The sequence below is a fragment of the Rutilus rutilus genome (assembly GCF_951802725.1).
Source record: "Rutilus rutilus genome assembly, chromosome: 3".
Classification (NCBI taxonomy): domain Eukaryota; kingdom Metazoa; phylum Chordata; class Actinopteri; order Cypriniformes; family Leuciscidae; genus Rutilus; species Rutilus rutilus.
In genome coordinates this window covers 12,026,053-12,045,227 of record NC_140211.1, presented here as the reverse complement: position 1 = coordinate 12,045,227, position 19,175 = coordinate 12,026,053, and the positions used below count along the sequence as shown (strand labels likewise).

Genomic DNA, 19,175 nt, shown 5'->3' with positions numbered 1-19,175 from the left:
GTTAAATCCCTGTCCGTGGTTCTGAAACAAAATTATTTAGTCATATTGCTTTTGTAAAGAAGGTAGCATGATTTCATTAGATACTGAATCTATCCAGAAATTGATGACATCATTGTTCACAAAGATGACAAAGCCCATTAATAAACTAGAGCAAGTAGATTTTCTTTGTGCAATATAATTATGAATTCAGTAGCAGATTGTACTGATAGTTCATCTTGACCTTTGACACGTCCATGCAGACCATGAGTCAAAATAAGTAATTTTTTTTTATTTTACACACTGTAGATATCTGAAGTATAGTAATTGTGTGTTTTATAATTGTCTTTAACCATAAAAAATAGATACTATAATTACTATATTGTAACAGTCTTTTTACCTGCAAACAAACAACGATGAGGACAGAGGTTATTGTCTATGTGCAGATAATGATTAATATGCAGTTAACTCATGCAGTAAATATTAAGACAATTTATGTCTTTGTTCTGAATAAGAATCTTTCATACTATAACTATTAAAATTGTGATAATTTTGCTGTATTTTAGTACTAGACTACAATATGTGTCCCATTTGCCTCAATTAATAATATGCCCTTTTAAAAACGTTTTTATAGGTAGCAGCAAATCTCAGATGGTACATGATGGTACTTGTTACAAGCATTAAAGCACTTATAAGCCTTTGAAAGGGAAATATGTATATGCAATAATACAGGAAGACAGATATGGTATGATTGACAAGATGTGCACACAAGCTCCTTCTGGTGGAGAAATGTTTTAAAAGCAACCCTGAAGACATTAAAATAGGCCATAAGGCTTGCTGTGCATTCATAAGCAGAATGACCAGGCCGATGGATTCTAACTCTTAATGGTGTTTCCCTTACGCCCTAAAATAAGAAATGATCCCTTTCCCGTTCACATTGAGGAACCTCAGTATAAACTGTAATGAAAGGATGAAATAAACATACGTTTAGACTTTCTGAGCTAAACTTAATAAAAAATAAAAAAAATACAATACTACTAGTGGTTCACTAGTAGTTGTAACAAATGGCTTTAGGATGATATAAAATGTCTGTTTGTGTTCACTAATGTTGCTTTGGATCACAGGAATAAATTATACTATTTCACAATCGTGTAAACTAATAATAATTTAACTGCTTACAAAAGGCGGATAAATTACTGCACAACATGCGCAGAGGTTAGGTCAATAAATGGATGAATGAATAAATTGATATGGTTTCTTTATCAGGGTGTTCATGTGACCTGAATATTTTAGTACTTTTCCAACCGCAGGACTGGCGGCCCTGCTCTTACCTTACCGCCCACACTCCTTCACAGCCCACAAACACCTTTCTGAGCGGATCTCTTTTTTTTCCATTAAATAGATTGTTTGTTTGTTTTTCTGACCTTAATTATAGAGGAAGTTCAACAACTGCCAAAATGGCATGTTTTTTTGATCACGTTAACAATTTTTTTTTTTTTTTTTTTTGCTTTAGTACAAATAGAAATGTGAGTGATAATTAATAATATTAACTGAAAGGCAGAATAATAATGCCAAATAATGAATAATGTTGCATTTATTCTGTCTCCAAATGTTCCATTTTATGTGAGTATTTGCTTTCTAATGAAAGGTGCACTATGTAACTGTATGCATTTTGTAGAAGAACATTGTTTTGGTTGTGCTTCAGCTCTGTGTGCCTGTGTGGATGAATATGGTTATTCTACTGGTCATAAAACATTCACTACTGGACTTCAGAGATATAACCAGTTAAGATGGACAGGATCTCAAGCTGACTAGCTGAAGATGTTACTGTAGCTTTACCCATTAATAGACATGGTACTTTCTTGAAAATAAATTCCAGCACAGCGCTACAACAACCAACTTACCCTTCACAACAAATAATGCTTTACAATGAACTCTGTTATTGAGCGACATATGGCAATTTAACTGTTCAATAAAATAACTTTCCCACCTGTTGTCACCCAGTCGCTTTTACATCTCATAAAAGCCCATGTTGATTCTTGTTGTATTACTAGCTCGGGCTCATTCTCTTTTTGCAAGCAGACTCTCCTCTGTTTGCCATTTTATTAAAACAGGTGATTCCGGTTGGAGATTTAGCGGCTCCATGTCAACCTTTCTCACTCACTGTGACTACTAACCTCTGCCACTCCCACACCAGACACACGTCAAAGTAGCAGAAGCAACTTTTCTCTATTTACGGATATGACGAGACATGCGCGGGTGAGTGACATATGCATGCAATTCTGCTCTGTCTAAAATATAAACACTTATAATAGACTTACCATATTGAATCGGGGTAAGGCAAAACACATATTGGTGATGTATTGATTTATTATTTAAATGTTGTTGATTTTGAACAACAACAAAAAAAGTTACATAGTGGCCACATGGCCCAAATACTTTTTTTTTAAGTTTGATTAAATATAATTCTGAACATGATATTTTGATGCAAAACACAGGCAGGCACAGACAAAACATTTCAGGGGTTGAAAGGTCAAGGTATTGCACTGGTTCTGGTCTTAGCCCAGTTCTGGTCATGAATTTCTGTTGTTGCACAATTGTGGTGCAGGATCCTTCAAGCTGTGGTCAAAGTGTGACAGCAGGAAGTAAGAAAACACAAACTTCCGATGTTGTCACACTGTTGGAAAAAAAAAAAGTTTCCACATGAAACCTTGCAGAAATTCAGTATTTGTCAGTTACAGATTCAGCCTATTCTGATGAAAAGCAACCAACAAACATCTCTTTCCAATATCATGGAGTGACAAGTGATACCATGCCACACATTTAAATAAACATACTGTACTGTAACTACTTTGATGTGTTAATATGTTCATTTCTGTCAATAAACATTCATAGAAGATGTTGCATTCAAATTACATTTTAAATGTGTCAATCTAGTGGAAGACTATAGATGTGGTCACCATGATCATGAACACACCACTAACATTAAGGTGAATCAGCCAATAGAATCATGTACATATGTGTTTTTTCTTTAGTACAGGGAGGCACAGTATATAAAGGTGAATCTCTCTCTCTGTCTTCTCTTTCGGACTGTGTTGATGAGGAAGATAAAACCTGTCATCGGCTCTGCATGAAAACCAACATTGATCTTTAATGAAGTCTGTAAGTTAAGACTAAAAACAGAACCTTTTTTTTTAATTCTTCTTACTTTATGGAGTTTTGTTAATAACTTTTTTAATTGGTTTATTTTTAATGTCAATTGCTTGTTCTTGTCTGTCAAGCATTTTAAACTACATTGATTTGGAAAATATATGCTAGTCATAAATAAAATTGGACTGACTGATTTATTTTGGATTAATCTATTTTCAGTTTTTTTTAATCAGCTTTCCAAAACACGATTTTTACTACATGTCTATATGCATAAACAACATGTCGCCTTGCATTAAAATGTATATTTAAAAAATAAATGTTAAACAGTCTTGTCCGGTATCCTAACAATTTAATAATATCTAAATTAGGTGGTTTAATTTAAGACAATAAATCATGTTCTCCTCGGTTTATCCATTTGAGGTTTAATTTAGCAATTTGAAATGCATAACTCAACCATTGTTTCCTTTATAATTGTTTTTAAATATTGTTATTTTCCTAGAAGATTCACTTCAGAGGTTCTAAATCAGTCAGTTTGGAACTATCTCCTAAAAATGATTCATCATTTTTTCATCTTATTGCTTTACCTTTCAAAATGTAAGTATAATGCATAATGAAGCAAATCTACCACAAACAATATTAACCATTTTATTATCCATGACATTTCATATTACATTTTTCTAGGCAGCTCAGATAATGCAGACGTCGTGGCTCAGAATCGTCTGAAGATTGTTCAGGCTGGAGACAGTGTCAACTTCACCTGTATTTTCCCAAGAGAGTCAAGAACCAGCGTTGTTTGGGTCAAACGAAGAGTCGGAGAGAAACCCCTTCCAATTGTTTCATCATATCAAGCTTTATCTGCCGTCTTTGAAAATGGCTTTGACAAACATAAACGCTTTTTTGTAACAAAAGACGAAGGCAGTTTTAATCTGAGCATCACAAATACAGAAGAATCAGACACTGGAACATACTTCTGTGTTATATATGTTTTTAATTTCCAATTGGGTGAGAGCACTGATCTCATTGTTAAAGGTAAGCAGAATATTCACTTAAATGTTTCTGTGCGACATACAGTACATTGTGTCTGGTCAAACAAGCATTATGTTATTGTTGTTTCTTTCCAGATGGACAGCTGAGCATTGACTCAGAGCATCAGGGACCCGAGACAGATCCAGATCATCCAGAAGAGGCTGCAGCGGCCCTGCAGTGTGCCGTCGTCACTCAGAGCTGTGCAGGAGAACACAACGTCTACTGGTTCAGACATGAATCTGGAGAATCTCCTCCAGGAATCATTTACACTCAGGAACGCAGGAACGCTCAGTGTGAGAGGAGATCTGATGGGAACTCTACCACACACAAATGTGTCTACAACCTGCCCAAGAACATCAGTCACTCTGATGCTGGGATTTATTACTGCGCTGTGGCCACATGTGGAGAGATACTGATTGGAGAAGGAAGAAAAGTTGCTTCACCAGGTATCCACTGAATTTGCTACAGAAAATCTAAATCTCATGGTTGTTGTATCACTTAATATCTTTTAAAAAGAAGTTCTTTTTCACATCTGCAGATACACCATGGAGTACAGTTGCCCTAGTTCTAGCAGCTTCAAACTGTTTATCAGTGATTGTGATCATAATTCTGGGCTCACAGTTGTGCAAGCATCGACGAAAAGGTAGGAATTACTGCATAACTCTTCTCTAATATGTAAGTCTGAACAGTCAAATCAACATCCTTCAATGACCGTGCAGTTATGTGTCCAATTCTTATTGTATTTCAAGATGGGACTCAGAACATTCAGAATAGTCACTTAATGGTAAGCACATGTTTTATACAATTTGTTGTAATTCAATATGATGTCTTCATGGGCAATTTATGTGACTGAATGAATCAAAATTGCTGTTCTAGGATGAAGACAGAGATGCTTTGAATTATGCTGCATTGAGCTTTCAACAAAAGCCCTCCACTTCAAGAAGACCCAGGGGAAAACACATCAGATAATTTAATATGTGCACATGCAAGGAATCAATACAATTTACTAAAAAATAAATTCTCTATTGTTCACAAAAAACCCTACTCTTAATGTGACTCTTCATGTGCTTTAATTGATAAAACCAATATATATTTTAACCTGTTTGTAATTTTGTTTATGCTGTTTTGTCTTTTATGTGTAATTTTATGTTGTCTGCACCTTGACGCTTTATCTTGGCCAGGTCGCCGTTTTTAATGAGAATGAGTCCTCTATGTGCCTACCTGGTTAAATAAAGGTAAAAAAAAAAAAAAAAAACCTCTTAATTAGCCTACTCAAGCTTTAAACATTATTCTATGCCTAAGTTTTATCTAAAATGATCTGTCAAGTGAACAGTTTGACAATAATGTAATTTAAAGAAACCTTCATGGAAACCTGTTTTTTTGGATGTCTGCATCAACTTGTTGGACTAGATTTTTGATCTACACATGCTAACATATTGATTGGGAGTTCATCAATTTTAGATTTGTTGAAAAAGTGTGAAGTTGATAAGCAGTAAAGAAGGGGAATTCCCTGTCCGTGGTACTTAAATTATATGTGACAATTGTGCATTTTACTCAAGCTGACTCTCGCTTTAAAAATGAGTTTGACTACATTAGTAAGTAGTAGGTCATTTGAGATTTTAATCAATCATATCTAGGAACTGGATAGCATCAGTCTACATATCTGAAAAAATGTAACGCTGCCCAATATTATTTATAAATGGCTCAAGATGTCCCTCTAGCGGACACATGTGGAAAAAACCTCCACCATGAGACCAGGAAAATAGGCTGTGAGGCCTTCAGTGCAATAGACTGTATTCAGAAATCACATGTTTAACTTAATGTTGAAATTCTAGGCGTACTATTCTAGGTTTAGGGATTGTTTCTGTCTCTTTCTGGACAAACGTGTGTCCTATCTGACCACTGCTTAAACTTTTAAGTGTAATGTAATTTCCATTAATCAATTATTTTATTGCGTCCATTTTCCTAATTAAAAATGTTTATTAACTTAATAGTATATATATAAATTTAAATTGATTTATAAAAGTATATATAGTTGTATATGTGTATATGTACTGTAATAGAATATGTGTTCATTGTTTATAGTGTCAGGATAAGCTGTTACTATTTATATATGTTTTTGTCACCCTGTAAGCATCGATGGGCTTTTTTTCCCTCTACCAGTGTTAGCTGAAGTAATGAACCACCTGTGAATGATGCACGTGTGTTTTTGATTCAGATAAAGGTGTGAAAACACAGAGCGGGTCAGTCCTGTGGTTGGAAAAATGCTCAAACCACACTGTTCACAATCATGCAAAAGTTTGCATACAAAAGCACAGAGGTGCACACAAACTAAACCTCCTGATACATTAGGTTCATTAATACATAGGCAAATCCTTGCAAGTTAATGAGTTGCAGTATGCACATATACATATTTGGAAAATTACTTTACGTATACATTTTTATGCTGACAGTCATGTCTAAAGTTGTAATGTTTCTCCGCTGATGTTCACCACAGTAGCTCTCAGTCTGTACTGAGCAGCTTCTTCCTGTCAGTCACTCTACAGAAAAATGATGTACTTCTGACTGGAGCTGTGATTCACGTCACATGTTCTCGCATGGACAAATGCTGACTTTGAGGAGGAGTCTGTGCTTTGTGATATTAATTGCTTTAAGCCCAAAAATTTACTGTATCAGAGCATTTCAGGGTTATAACTATGTAAGGGCCCCAATACAATAAATACCGATGGGTCCTTTTTTATCCCAACCACCAACTTAAAAACATGAAAATAATGTTTTTAACATTGTAATTTTGTGCTGTCTTGACCAAGTTGGCGCTCTCAAAAGCATCTTTTCACAAACTATGAAAATTTGTAATTATATTGTATGAAATTAGAAATTGTGATATTTATCACAGCTTTCAAATGCCAAAACATTGAGAAAATACCATTAAAATCTAGGCTCTGTTCTGAATTCTTCTGAAGTCAAGATATTGCTTAGTTTAAAGAGGTCCAAATTTACATGATTACTCACAGAAAATCTTTACAGTTTTTCTCATTTCTGTGTTTGAAACGCTGATGTAAATTACAGCTGATTACACTTCTACATGGGATACCTATAGCAAATTTTATTTTGCATATCTGTTTGCTCCAACAGAAAAATAAAAATCAAGTACTGCATTTCTAAAAGAGAAGAGGTTTAGAAAAAAATGGATTGCGGCAGACAGAAGAGAGAAAGATGTACAGTATGTTGTATAAGAAACTCAATATTTTCTAAAACCATGTATAGTGATCATGACGGCGTATCACGGAAGCTATAAAGGATACACGGACCAAATATAGTCAGCTTCTGATTGGCTGAAGTAAGTCACGCACAGGCATGCCAGAAGTATGGCAGGGCGATGCAGCATCTCGTTCCCTTCTCAAATGGTTACAGTCATAACCTGAGACGTTCCTTTTGAGGGAACTCGCAATGCGTCGGAAGTAGCAACGCTATGGGAAGGATAATACCCACCACTACGCCATACTAACAAGTGTGTCATCATTATCAATCACGTCGAGCACAGCTTAGGACATAATCACCTGAGCCCCTGGAGCTTTCCTTGGTCTGCCGACTGAGGAGGATAAAAGGGCTGTAAAACTACTTCTAGAAAGCCCCAGAACTCTTGCATGTATAGGTCTTAACCTCAGTGCACCACAAAGGAAACAAGATACCAGAGTGTGTCTCCCTAGATGTCAATCACCCAAGGTGCTTGGCAGCAATGGCCACCACATGAACCTTAGCGTGGAGGATGATAGCCCAGCAGAAAAGCGATCCTGGACGATGTTCCACCAATGAGTGATTATACAGGTGCTTCAGACGCAATCACGCAGAGGCGTTCACATAGTGTCGCTACTTCCGACGCAGCGCGAGTTCCCTCAATAGGGAACATAAAGCTGTTACCTGTAACAATGAACTATTAACCTGTAACTATTAACCTGCTGTCACTTTAAGGCATAATGCACAGATTCAGTACACTGAAACGGATTCACATTCGTTTTCTTTATTGACTGTTTACGTTCACTTAAGACATAACCTACTATATTTGTTACTCACCAAGACAGGCATGTTGACATACTTTTTGTGTGAATTTGTCTGTTAAAGCGCAAGAGTTGAAAGAGAACTCAATATTTGTGCACTTCGAATCTTCTCGTGCGAGTTCTCATTCGTGTCTTCTTGCTGTTGAATGTTTAAATTTGCAAGGCTTAAAAACACACACAAATGAGTTTAGTTTAAAAACAGATTGCAACGTGTGCTGTTTCAGTCTCACCAGCGCTCGTGCTCTCTCAACACCTGGGTGATAACGGTGTGAATGACTGGTTACATAGAGCATATTTCACTCGCATTTGACAAAGTTTACAAAGAGTGACTGTTTTGTACACATTTTTGATCAATCGCTGTTAGAAGCCAGAATGTGTATCGATCGAAAGAAACATTCATTAGCTGAACTCTGTCTGTCTGTTTTATGTGTTAATATTTTCAACAAACCATGTTATATATGTGCAGCATGCCGAACCGTGGGTGGAGAACCGTACTGTTTGATTTTTTAAAGAGAACCGGTATACCCCTAGGTCACACATGTGGCAACAGGGTTATTTAATGAGGTGATAATCATAGACTGCAGGACATTTGAGTGTACAAAACACTGTGTGTGCTTAGATGAAAAGATGCTTGTGTTACATGTGGTGTGTGTGTTTTTTTTTTTTCATTCTGTTTTTCACACTTCAGAGGCACTTGTAGTGGGGCGTCACTCTTTTAAGCAGGTCAGTTTCATAATACAGAGATTGTCTACTTTATGCTCCAGCCAATCTGCAACTTTACATTCAGTATAGGGCGTGTGTAACATAATGAGACGGCCCATTTTTACATCTGACTACAGTCTTTTCATTTACTGTAATCAAGTAAATCCATAAAGAGCTTTGTTAATATAAATAGGTGAAAAGAAATGTATTCAGTCAACCAGTAGAAGGAAGAGAAGAAGATTTATTGGAGAGACTATCTTTGTTTGTACAAGACACAACAACATTATTTTTTATTCAAGAAAGTCTGTAAGTACATATTTGATTTTTTTTTCTTCACCTTAATGCACTTAAATGTAGGATTATTTATCTTTTTTGTTTGATTTTGTCAAACAGCTTTTGAGGTCAAAATGTTTTGAGTATGCCTTGGAAGTGGATCACATATGATATCTACTGTACATAAACATGCTATAGACCTGCATTATAATACAAAATAATAAGTATTATGTGACAAACTAGACTTGTATCATTTTATATGAATTTGATGCATATAATCATCATCATTATTATTTATTTTAATATTTTTGTCCCTATAGATGAAAAAAATGTCCCTACAGCATTTTTTTATTCTACTGTTTTACTTTTCAAAGTGTAAGTTACTATTTTGTATTCTGTTAACTTAGACCACTAGACTAAATTAGTAGCTAGACTTCATAGTTTTTAATTTTCTTCATTGTAATTCATGAAGAAACCAAATCTACAGCAGGCAAAACTAACTGTCCTCTTACTCATTCTTTAGGCAGCTCAGATAATGCAGAAGTCGTGGCTCAGAATCATCTGACGATTGTTCAAGCTGGAGACAGTGTTAACTTCACCTGTATTTTACCAAGAGAGTCAAGAACCAGCCTTGTTTGGGTCAAACGAAGAGTCGGAGAGAAACCCCTTCCAATTGTTTCATCATTTCAAGCTTTACCTGCCGTCTTTGAAAATGTCTTTGACAAACATAAACGCTTTTTTGTAACAAAAGACGAGAGCAGTTTTAATCTGAGCATCACAAATACAGAAGAATCAGACACTGGAACATACTTCTGTGTTATATATGTTTATAATTTCCAATTGGGGGAGAGCACTGATCTCATTGTTAAAAGTAAGCAGAATATTCACTTAAATGTTTCTGTGCGACATACAGTACATTGTGTCTGGTCAAACAAGCATTATGTTATTGTTGTTTCTTTCCAGATGGACAGCTGAGCATTGACTCAGAGCATCAGAGACCTGAGACAGATCCAGATCATCCAGAAGAGTCTGCAGCGGCCCTGCAGTGTGCCGTCGTCACTCAGAGCTGTGCAGGAGAACACAACGTCTACTGGTTCAGACATGAATCTGGAGAATCTCCTCCAGGAATCATTTACACTCAGGAACGCAGGAACGCTCAGTGTGAGAGGAGATCTGATGGGAACTCTACCACACACAAATGTGTCTACAACCTGCCCAAGAACATCAGTCACTATGATGCTGGGATTTATTACTGCGCTGTGGCCACATGTGGAGAGATACTGATTGGAGAAGGAAGAAAAGTTGATTTGCCAGGGCCAGGTATACACTGAATTTGCTAAAAAAAAAAAAAAAAAAAAAAAAAAACAAGTGTGGGTCATGGTGTTGTTGTATCACTTAATATCTTTTAAAAATAAGTTATTTTTAATTTCTGCAGATACACCATGGAGCACAATTGCCCTAGTTTTAGCAGCTTCAAACTGTTTATCAGTGATTGTGATCATAATTCTGGGCTCACAGTTGTGCAAACACCAGCAGAAAGGTAAGATTTACATGCTTTATTTAACTCTAGTATTCAAAGCAATGTCTACAAGTTTCAGTGCAGATGTAACATATATGTTCTTATTGTTTACTCAAGAAGGGATCCCATATATTGTCCTTGATAAATCAATGGTAAGACTTTTCCTGCTTTATCTTCTCTTTATTTGATTGCTTTCAGACTTGGCTTTGTTTGCTTTATGCCAATATACATTTACAGATAAAATGTGAAACTGCATATTGTCTGCATGAAGTTTTAATCGGTTTTGGTTTTTCCAAGTTAAATTTTAATTGTGTTGTATGTTCATAATCGTACATAATTGAATATATGCATCATTATAACTGTGGTTCTGTTTCAGGCTGATGACACCAGCACTACAGTCAATTATACAACGTATCACAAACGTATTTAACCTTTAGAAGGCTTAAGGAATAAAACTGGCAGAACACAAGTTTGCCTTTCACCTCGTCTATCAGGCATTCAGCAGTTGTTTGAAAGAAGTCATTTTTAAATGACAAAATTTACCACATCAAATGATTACAAAACATGCCTGTTTGTATTAAAAAAAAACTAGGACATTAATTTACAATATGTACAAACTGCTGTTGATATGAGCTTATATGGAACCTGATATATTTCTTTCAAATCTTTTCTCTTGTAACAACTAAAACAGTGTGGAAGATGTGTTATATGTTCCATTGACTATGATTATACAGTACATTAGATATAAATGTTAATGGTTAAAATGTTGATTTTATGCTTAGAAATACAATTTGCCTGCTTTTTTGTTTCATACTGAATATGTGATTTTCTTTTCTTTTTTTTTAAATAAAAAAAATATATAATTCAATACTAGAGTGTTTAATTTGTCAGAGGTCAGGATGTCAGGATGTCAGATACCCTGAGAAAACATAAATAATATAATAAATAAATGTCTTAATCATATCATATTAAACCTCAACGTTCTTTACTCAAATGAAAACTCAGTGCATTGTGCTTAAACATTTTGGGGTAAACTGCAATTTTATTAAATGTACACACAATGACAGGAAATGAGACCTTGATATTCACATATTGTGGACTTATTGCTGCTGTCATTGTACGGATCATACTTTATTGCTTAAATTATTGTACTATTTCTTATGTAACAAATTAGCTCAAAAGGGAAATATGTATAATTAATTATAACAAATTGTCCCCTTGTAATTATAAGGTTCTATCTGCGTTCTGAGCAGTTTTGAGATATTGAGCTTTAAAGTTTTTGCATTCCATTCGACTGTGTAGAAAGATCCTTTTTATTTTCTAAATAAAAAGTTCCAAAATGTACACAACTTAAAAAACAACATCACATAATGTAAAGAAGTGGTCACAGAATAAGAATATGTGAATAACTAAATTTTGACAAAAATGTCAGATGGAACCTTATAATTCCAAGGGGACGAAATTATAATCAATTATAAATATTTCGATTAATTTTAGAATTGACTGTAGCAGAATTAATAGTACAATTATTTAATCAGTTCGTTCAATGAACAGACAGCATAATCAATTATAAATTGAAATAAATTATCTTCCTGGCCAAGATCAATATGTTTAAGTGACTTTGATTTTGTGAGTGTCAAACACAGAGAATGGAAGCTTTAGTGTAAGTTCTGCCAGGAAGACTCAATTGTTACGTCACTTATTACTTTCTCATCTAACCAATCATGTTCTAATACTAGTAGTAGAAAAGATCGGTACTTACACATGTCTGAGTTTGCAGATGCTGACACCAACATTCACCTCCATCCTCCCCACCACCCGTGGGTCGGCTGCACCCCCGCCTTCGTCTTCAGGCAGGAACTGCAGAATCCGTTACCCTCGGTTTGCAAGTTACGGACGGGGCCTACACCAAAGAACTTTATATCATAATACTTGCTGGTTGGGCTGTTAATAGATTTATACTTTGTTACATCATTTTGCCTCCCGAGTCTTTCTGGTAGAACTATGAAGCTTGGATATAATGGTTTAATAAACAAAACTATGGGTAGGCTACACACACAACTAAACTAAGCAAAGATTATAAGAATAAAGAAAGTAAAGAAAAGTAAAGAAAGAGAGAGAGAAAAGAAGAGGATGTCAAGATTACAATCAGTTAACCACAACGAACGAGAAACATCAAAGAATCAGGGTCACCTTAAAAGGGGCACAATAACTTACAAAGGCTTTAAATACGGGTACTTGCATTGACTTCTGTTGCTGAACAAGTCCAGATGCAGTGAATTCTGGAAATTCTTGATGATTTTGTCAGGAGTGCTCTGAAGTGTTCGTTTGGGTTCTTCTGGGTGGTCCATGTTGAATCCAATGAAGGTAACTTGAAGATAAAGATGCCGGGAGGAGATAGGAAACGTAGTGTCTCAAAAGAGATAGAGCGAAGATCTGAACTGATCAGAGAACGCTTAAAGGCCCTATCAGTTCACACACATTTGGTGAGGTGACCAATCAAAGTTCCATCTTATCCATTTTTGCATGTTTATGGTGGCATGGAGAATTTGTGCAGTTTTTACACAAAGGTAAAAAATAATATGATGCATTTTATCATAACATCCTATACACTATAAATTATGAAATGTAAAGAGGATTCTTTTGATACCAAGACCGTCTAGGTCTAGCCCAATCACCTTCAAGTGGTAACAAAACGAGCCAATTCAATACAAAACTTTACCATCCAATATTTTTGTTCTCATTTTCTGGTCTATGAAGTAATAAAAGTCATTGTGATATAATCTCGTCTTTTGAGTCTTTCAGGTAGAACTGCTCTTTCAGCCGAAATGCCCAGGGATTAATGAAGCTCTGAATGAACTGGATCCACACACCGCTGGAAGGCGCCTTCACACCAGCAGAGAGAACCCAAAAAATAGTAATAATAATTTTGAGATCTTTCTCCTAATAGCAATGAAAATAGCTTTCTGCTCTCTTTTAGAGAAATTTGGGTGACTGGATTGAGCGATCGTTGTACAACTGCTCGTCTCCGAAGCAAAAAATGTATACAGTGAGTAATGCTGGTCTTATTTATACACGTATGTCCGGGCAGGTGTAACTCGGCACGCAAATCTCACTGGTTAATGTCCATTGGCTCGTTATGTTACTACTTGGAGGTGATTGGGCTCCCAGCCGAGACCCCATGACATCAGTCTGACGTGACGTTGAACGTGACTGACTGAATGAGAAAGATGGGGATTTGAAGACATTAAAGCAGTTATACATCATCTTTTGGATATCAGTATTTGAAGTTACCCTATAACTAAAGAATCATAACTAGGCTAATATAACATAGGAACGTTGTCTTCCTTAAATATTAAACCATCTTAACATGGGTTAAATCCCTATTCTTGAACCCATCTTCTACTGAACTTGAAATCACAAAAAAGAACACTTCAACAAATAATTAAAATCACAATAACAGGCTAAAAGGACTGAAAAGGTACTATTATATGTTTAATGGATATATAGTTTTAAGATTATAAGATTATATATTTTACCTCATCATAGCTAAAACTAGTGTAACTTTTTCTTAGGCCTCAACCTTTCTAAGATGGTTTTTTTTTTTTCTCTAACAATGGAAAGCAACTTGCAGTGGTTGACTGTTTGAATGTTGTCTCTGTGGTTTTGATTCAGAGTGTGCTGTTTAAAACAGACAGAGTTCAGTCTTGAGGGTAGGAAACTGCTTTAGCCATGAAGTGCATGTGTCACGCTTACATGTGCATGCAAACAGATCTCATAGTTCAAAGCTTGTGTGTGTGTGTGTGTGTGTGTGTGTGTGTGTGTGTGTGTGTGTGTGTGTGTGTGTGTGTGTGTGTGTGTGTGTGTGTGTGTGTGTGTGTATGTATGTATGTCTATGTGTGTGTGTGGTTATATATACAGTATGTGTATATACAGTATATATACAATATATTGCAATTCAAAAAGTTAAAAGCCTTACATATATTAATTAAAATGAGACACTTCAAATGCTGAAAATGTATCCGCTGACATTCACCCCAGCGACTCTCACTCTATAATGATCAGTTTCTTCCTGCCTCTCATGCGACAGGAAACGATGCAGCTCATCTCTGACAGCTAGAGTCACATCCTCTCCTTATATGGACTGAGTCTGAGTCTGCTGTAGGTTTGATGGTGGTGTAAACAAGGCCCAAAATGATCATGTGTTTTGTGAATGAAATCCAAATAGTGAGCATTTTAGTGGGCAAAAATACATTATTTCTGTGAACACAATATAGCTGAAGTGCTCTTATCTCTTTGATCTGGTGTGTGGGTTGTGTGTGTAGTCTTTTATGATGGCTTGGGTACTTTTGTGGTTAAGAATCAACTCAAATGTCCACTTTACATCAGATCATCAAAGACTTTTGAAAACATTAACTTTGAAACATAACTTAAATTTAAGCAATGTCTGAACATGAGATTTATTTAAGGCTCTTTAAAAATGAACCAGTTGAGATATTGTGCAATAGAAGCATCTTTTTTTAAATTGAATATTGCATTGTGAAACATTAAATACTGTATGCATTTCATAGCTATCCTGGTTCACTGCTTTGAGGAAGATTTGTCAGATTATGATCAGTTTGCATGTGTTTTATTCAAGTGTTGAACTTCTGAAAATTCTGTTTGTGCATTAATATGAATATGAAAAGATTTATGTTAGGTCATGTTTTATTTCAGTGCAAAATTAGTTATTGTGTCTCTGTCCTTGGTGCTGAAATTACAAATCCATGTCCCATTCACTTCTGACTTTAATGATTTAAGGCCTAAACAAATGCACACAGCACTGGTTGTCATAGTTGAGATTTAAGTCTCTGAAATATTATGGGGAAAAGAGAAACATGTTATTTTTCAATAATAATTTTAAAATGAATAAAAATGTGTTGTGTCTACTGCTACCTCACCCACAAAAATAACCATTAAAATAAAAAAATAACTGCATTAGGCCATCTTTTTCAGTGAAGAGACTCATTTCCTGTTTTTGTTCTTATGATACTAACAAAATAATCATTAACCACATTTATATACGTACAGATACCATTGTTATGTGTACCTTATAGTCTTAATATGCAGTAGGCAGTTTATCAAATGTCATACAGAATTTCTGTTCTGTTAATCAGTGTCTGTCTACGGTACATAAATAAGCCTTTTTTTTTCTTTCTTTTTTTTTTTTTTTGCAATGGAATGATAGTTGAGTTTTAACATGTTGTGGTTTTGTTGCAGCAACAGGTGTGAAAAAAGACGTGTGAAAACAAACAGAAATGAAGGACATGGGTCAGTCTCACTGCACTACACAGTGGTAAATGCTTACCAGCACTCAGATCTGACCCATCTGCCAACTTTGAAATGTAGCTTACAACAGCAATCATATTTCCTTTAACTTAAAAAAAAAAAAAAAAAAAAAGGCCTAATTTTCAGAATTTTCATTTATGAGATTCAATTACAGTGTAGGAAATTTGTCTGTGATTTTCAGTAAAGCTGTTTTAAAACACTCTAGTATGTATCAGGAAAAGGTACTTAATTTGTGAAATATCTGATAATATTTTTAATTATAGTATTCCTTATTATTTCCACATGTTTTAAATTTAATGATCAACTTTTTGGGGGAAATAGTATAACTCCACCACCGCATCAGTTGATTGGCTGCTGTCACAGAAGTGGTTTTCACCAACTTCAAAACCCTTTTCAAATGACCAATCAGCTTTTACAGCCGTGTGAATAAATACGACAGAAGTGTATATGCACCTCATTTGTTTGAAGCAGAGATTGAAGGACACATGCTATATGGACAGTCTACTGATCTGCCTCTATTATATACCTGGCGTGAAAGGGTTGTTTTTGTTGTAGTTTTTTTCCCCAGGGGAATTTAAAACATGAGGATAATTTTGGAAGACAAGTGATCATGAGATATTATTTAATAATTTTGTTCTTCTCAACAATTGGTAAATATACTTGAATACTTTCCTATTCAACAGAACTCTAATGTCTATTTATCAGAACTCTGTAAATTAAATGTACCTGTTTGATTTTGCAGTCTGCTCCTCTGATATGTCCTCTAATGTGGATGTTGTTCAGGAAGATGTAAAAGTAGTTCGAGCTGGAGAGGATGTGAATCTTACTTGCAGCTTTTCAACGCTTCTGCTATCAACAAAAGCATGGTTTAAACAGACGGCTGATGGAAGATTCATACAAATTGTGTCTTTATATTTAAAACAACAACCCAGCTGGAATAAGGACTTTGAGAAAATGAGTCGTTTTAATGTTATCAGCGGAGATGATCATTTTAATCTGATCATTTTACAGACAAAGCCTTCAGACTCATCAATATATTACTGTGTTGTCACATCATATTACAGCATTGGAATGGGTGCAGGCACTAAACTAATTTTTAAAGGTAAGTTTTACTGCTTTTAGCTTTGTTTGATTTATGGCATCAGATTTGTTTTGTCCTTACTATTTCTGTTCCTTTTATGTCACTTTTCAAGCTGGACACACAACTCTTCAGCAGTCTTTGATAGACACGCTTCATCCAGGGGATTCAGTGAATTTGCAGTGCAGCATCTTCAGTGAGAGTTGTGCTGGAGAACACAGCGTCTACTGGTTCAGACAAAGCTTGGGAGACTCTCAAGGAGTCCTTTACACCAAAGGAGAGAGAAATGGTCAGTGTAAGAACAGCAGTGAGTCTCAAACGCAGAGCTGCGTCTACAATCTCCTCAAGAGCAACATCAGTGACTCTGATGCTGGGATTTACTACTGCGCTGTGGCCGCATGTGGAGAGATACTGTTTGGAAAAGGAACTCAACTCAATATTAGAGGTAAGGTTTTTGGAGACATATTTAATTTTGCCACTCAGGAGGAGCATTTAAATAATTTATTGGGGGAAATAATAGCAATGGACTGATCTGTTATCAGTAATTTGAATTATGTCTTTTCAGAGAGTGATGTGAATACAACCCTGCTTGTTCTTGGGATTTCAAACATCATATTTTTTACTTTAACTGTTTTTCTGGCCATAAAATTATGCCAGAATCGGAATAAAGGTAAGGTTTCGTTTTAGCACACACTGATAACACATATACAGTATTTGTATTAACACATGTTTATGAAAATACAACAATTGCCACTACAGCAATATTATAATTGATTGCCTTTTTAATGAAATGTTTTTCTTATTCACCCACAATCCACAAACCTCAAGAGAGTCAAGTAAGTTTCTAGTTTTATGTTTGAGATTCAAATCATATATTTATTCATTAGAATTATAAAGTAAGTCTTATCACATGCAAATGATTATGCTAGTGGGTCTCATTTTTTGTGACAATGTCTTTGATGTTTGTTTCTTTTTCCGCATTATTGTAGGATGAAGACATTCTGAGTTATGCAGCTCACAATTCTTTCATTGCAAATGGACTCAAAGTAAAGATTACTCAAGAACACTCTCTGGTGACATACAGCATGTATAGTGAAAGAATGCCAATAATCGCAAAAAATAAGTAACAGTTTCCCATTCAAGCCCAGTTTATGAGGTAAAACATGTTTTGCTGTAAATTTTCAGTACTGCTTTGTAACAGTGTGTATACATACCAGATTTGCAGCAATTAATGTCACATCGCAAGTCTTTTTCATATTGTTCTGTATTTTCATGACCTTTTTATCATGTTATTTGAGTTTTACATATAGTTGGTTGCATGTACATATGGTCATTTATATAGAATATAAACCAGATAGTCTTGTCTGTATATTAACTTAAACTGTACTTAAATTATATGGTGTTTTAGATACTTGAAAGTATCTAAATTAAGATGATCATTTCTCAAAGCACATGTCACAAATTCCTTGTTTGTAGTGCAAATGTAATACATGATTTTTAGCTTACAAAGTAATTTTTCATAAATGGTGTTATGTGTAAAACAATGCATGTTCTGTGATATCTACATACATGGCTTTAATGTTCCCCCAAAAAATGTAACAATGTAATATACTGTAGGTGTGGATTCACGTTTCTATTGTGCAAGTAAATAACTAAAACAAAGTCTGCTTTATCCATTATTGTTACTGTATCTTGCTGTGTGTCTCTTTTTACTAGTGTCAGTGACAATGTGTTACATTATCCAAACAGATTCTTCCTTTAGCAAAAATTCTATTTCATTTAAACATTCCACAAACACATTTAACTAAAACACAAACTGACATTAAAACTGCTTATGTGTTCTATAGTGATTGCATAACATATTTTGGTTTATTTTTTATTGACTTTATGCTAGAGTACTTAGTACTTAGAGAAAAAATAGTCACTTTTTTTTTCAAAAACATTACTCTAGACAACTAACGTGAAGTCATATTCTCTATATAAATTATTAGTTATGCCTAATTATGTCTTTTGAAAATGTCAAAATGCTGAAAGTTTTCTGTGATGGGTAGGTTTACGGTTAGGG

The 19,175-nt window shown here is 35.1% G+C and overlaps 3 protein-coding genes across 7 annotated transcripts; all 3 read left to right on the top strand.

Annotated features, from left to right (window-relative positions):
• The first annotated feature begins 3,055 nt into the window (after window positions 1–3,055).
• LOC311287605 (uncharacterized protein) lies at window positions 3,056–5,969 on the top strand. 4 transcript variants are annotated; one of them, XM_084404541.1, is made up of 7 exons: window positions 3,056–3,138; window positions 3,629–3,720; window positions 3,808–4,155; window positions 4,248–4,598; window positions 4,691–4,795; window positions 4,902–4,936; window positions 5,029–5,968. In XM_084404541.1, exons 2-7 carry the CDS (start codon window positions 3,678–3,680, stop codon window positions 5,119–5,121), a joined length of 975 nt encoding a protein of 324 aa, XP_084260667.1. In that variant the 5' UTR covers window positions 3,056–3,138; window positions 3,629–3,677; the 3' UTR covers window positions 5,122–5,968. The 4 variants fall into 4 exon arrangements, with proteins under 4 accessions (XP_084260667.1, XP_084260665.1, XP_084260666.1 ...); XM_084404539.1 differs by having other exon boundaries at window positions 3,058–3,138; window positions 3,626–3,720; window positions 5,029–5,967; XM_084404540.1 differs by having other exon boundaries at window positions 3,059–3,138; window positions 3,626–3,724; window positions 3,812–4,155.
• A 2,907-nt stretch (window positions 5,970–8,876) lies between these two features.
• Window positions 8,877–11,487, top strand: LOC311287606 (uncharacterized protein). Of its 2 annotated transcripts, none has more exons than XM_084404544.1 (7): window positions 8,877–9,218; window positions 9,506–9,560; window positions 9,709–10,056; window positions 10,149–10,505; window positions 10,621–10,725; window positions 10,825–10,856; window positions 11,081–11,487. In XM_084404544.1, exons 2-7 carry the CDS (start codon window positions 9,506–9,508, stop codon window positions 11,132–11,134), a joined length of 951 nt encoding a protein of 316 aa, XP_084260670.1. In that variant the 5' UTR covers window positions 8,877–9,218; the 3' UTR covers window positions 11,135–11,487. The 2 variants fall into 2 exon arrangements, with proteins under 2 accessions (XP_084260670.1, XP_084260669.1); XM_084404543.1 differs by having other exon boundaries at window positions 8,878–9,218; window positions 10,822–10,856.
• Window positions 11,488–16,506: 5,019 nt separating this feature from the next.
• Window positions 16,507–18,456, top strand: LOC311287445 (uncharacterized protein). The gene is made up of 4 exons (XM_084404314.1): window positions 16,507–16,682; window positions 16,775–17,134; window positions 17,178–17,555; window positions 17,676–18,456. Exons 1-4 carry the CDS (start codon window positions 16,643–16,645, stop codon window positions 17,795–17,797), a joined length of 900 nt encoding a protein of 299 aa, XP_084260440.1. The 5' UTR covers window positions 16,507–16,642; the 3' UTR covers window positions 17,798–18,456.
• The last annotated feature ends 719 nt before the right edge of the window (window positions 18,457–19,175 follow it).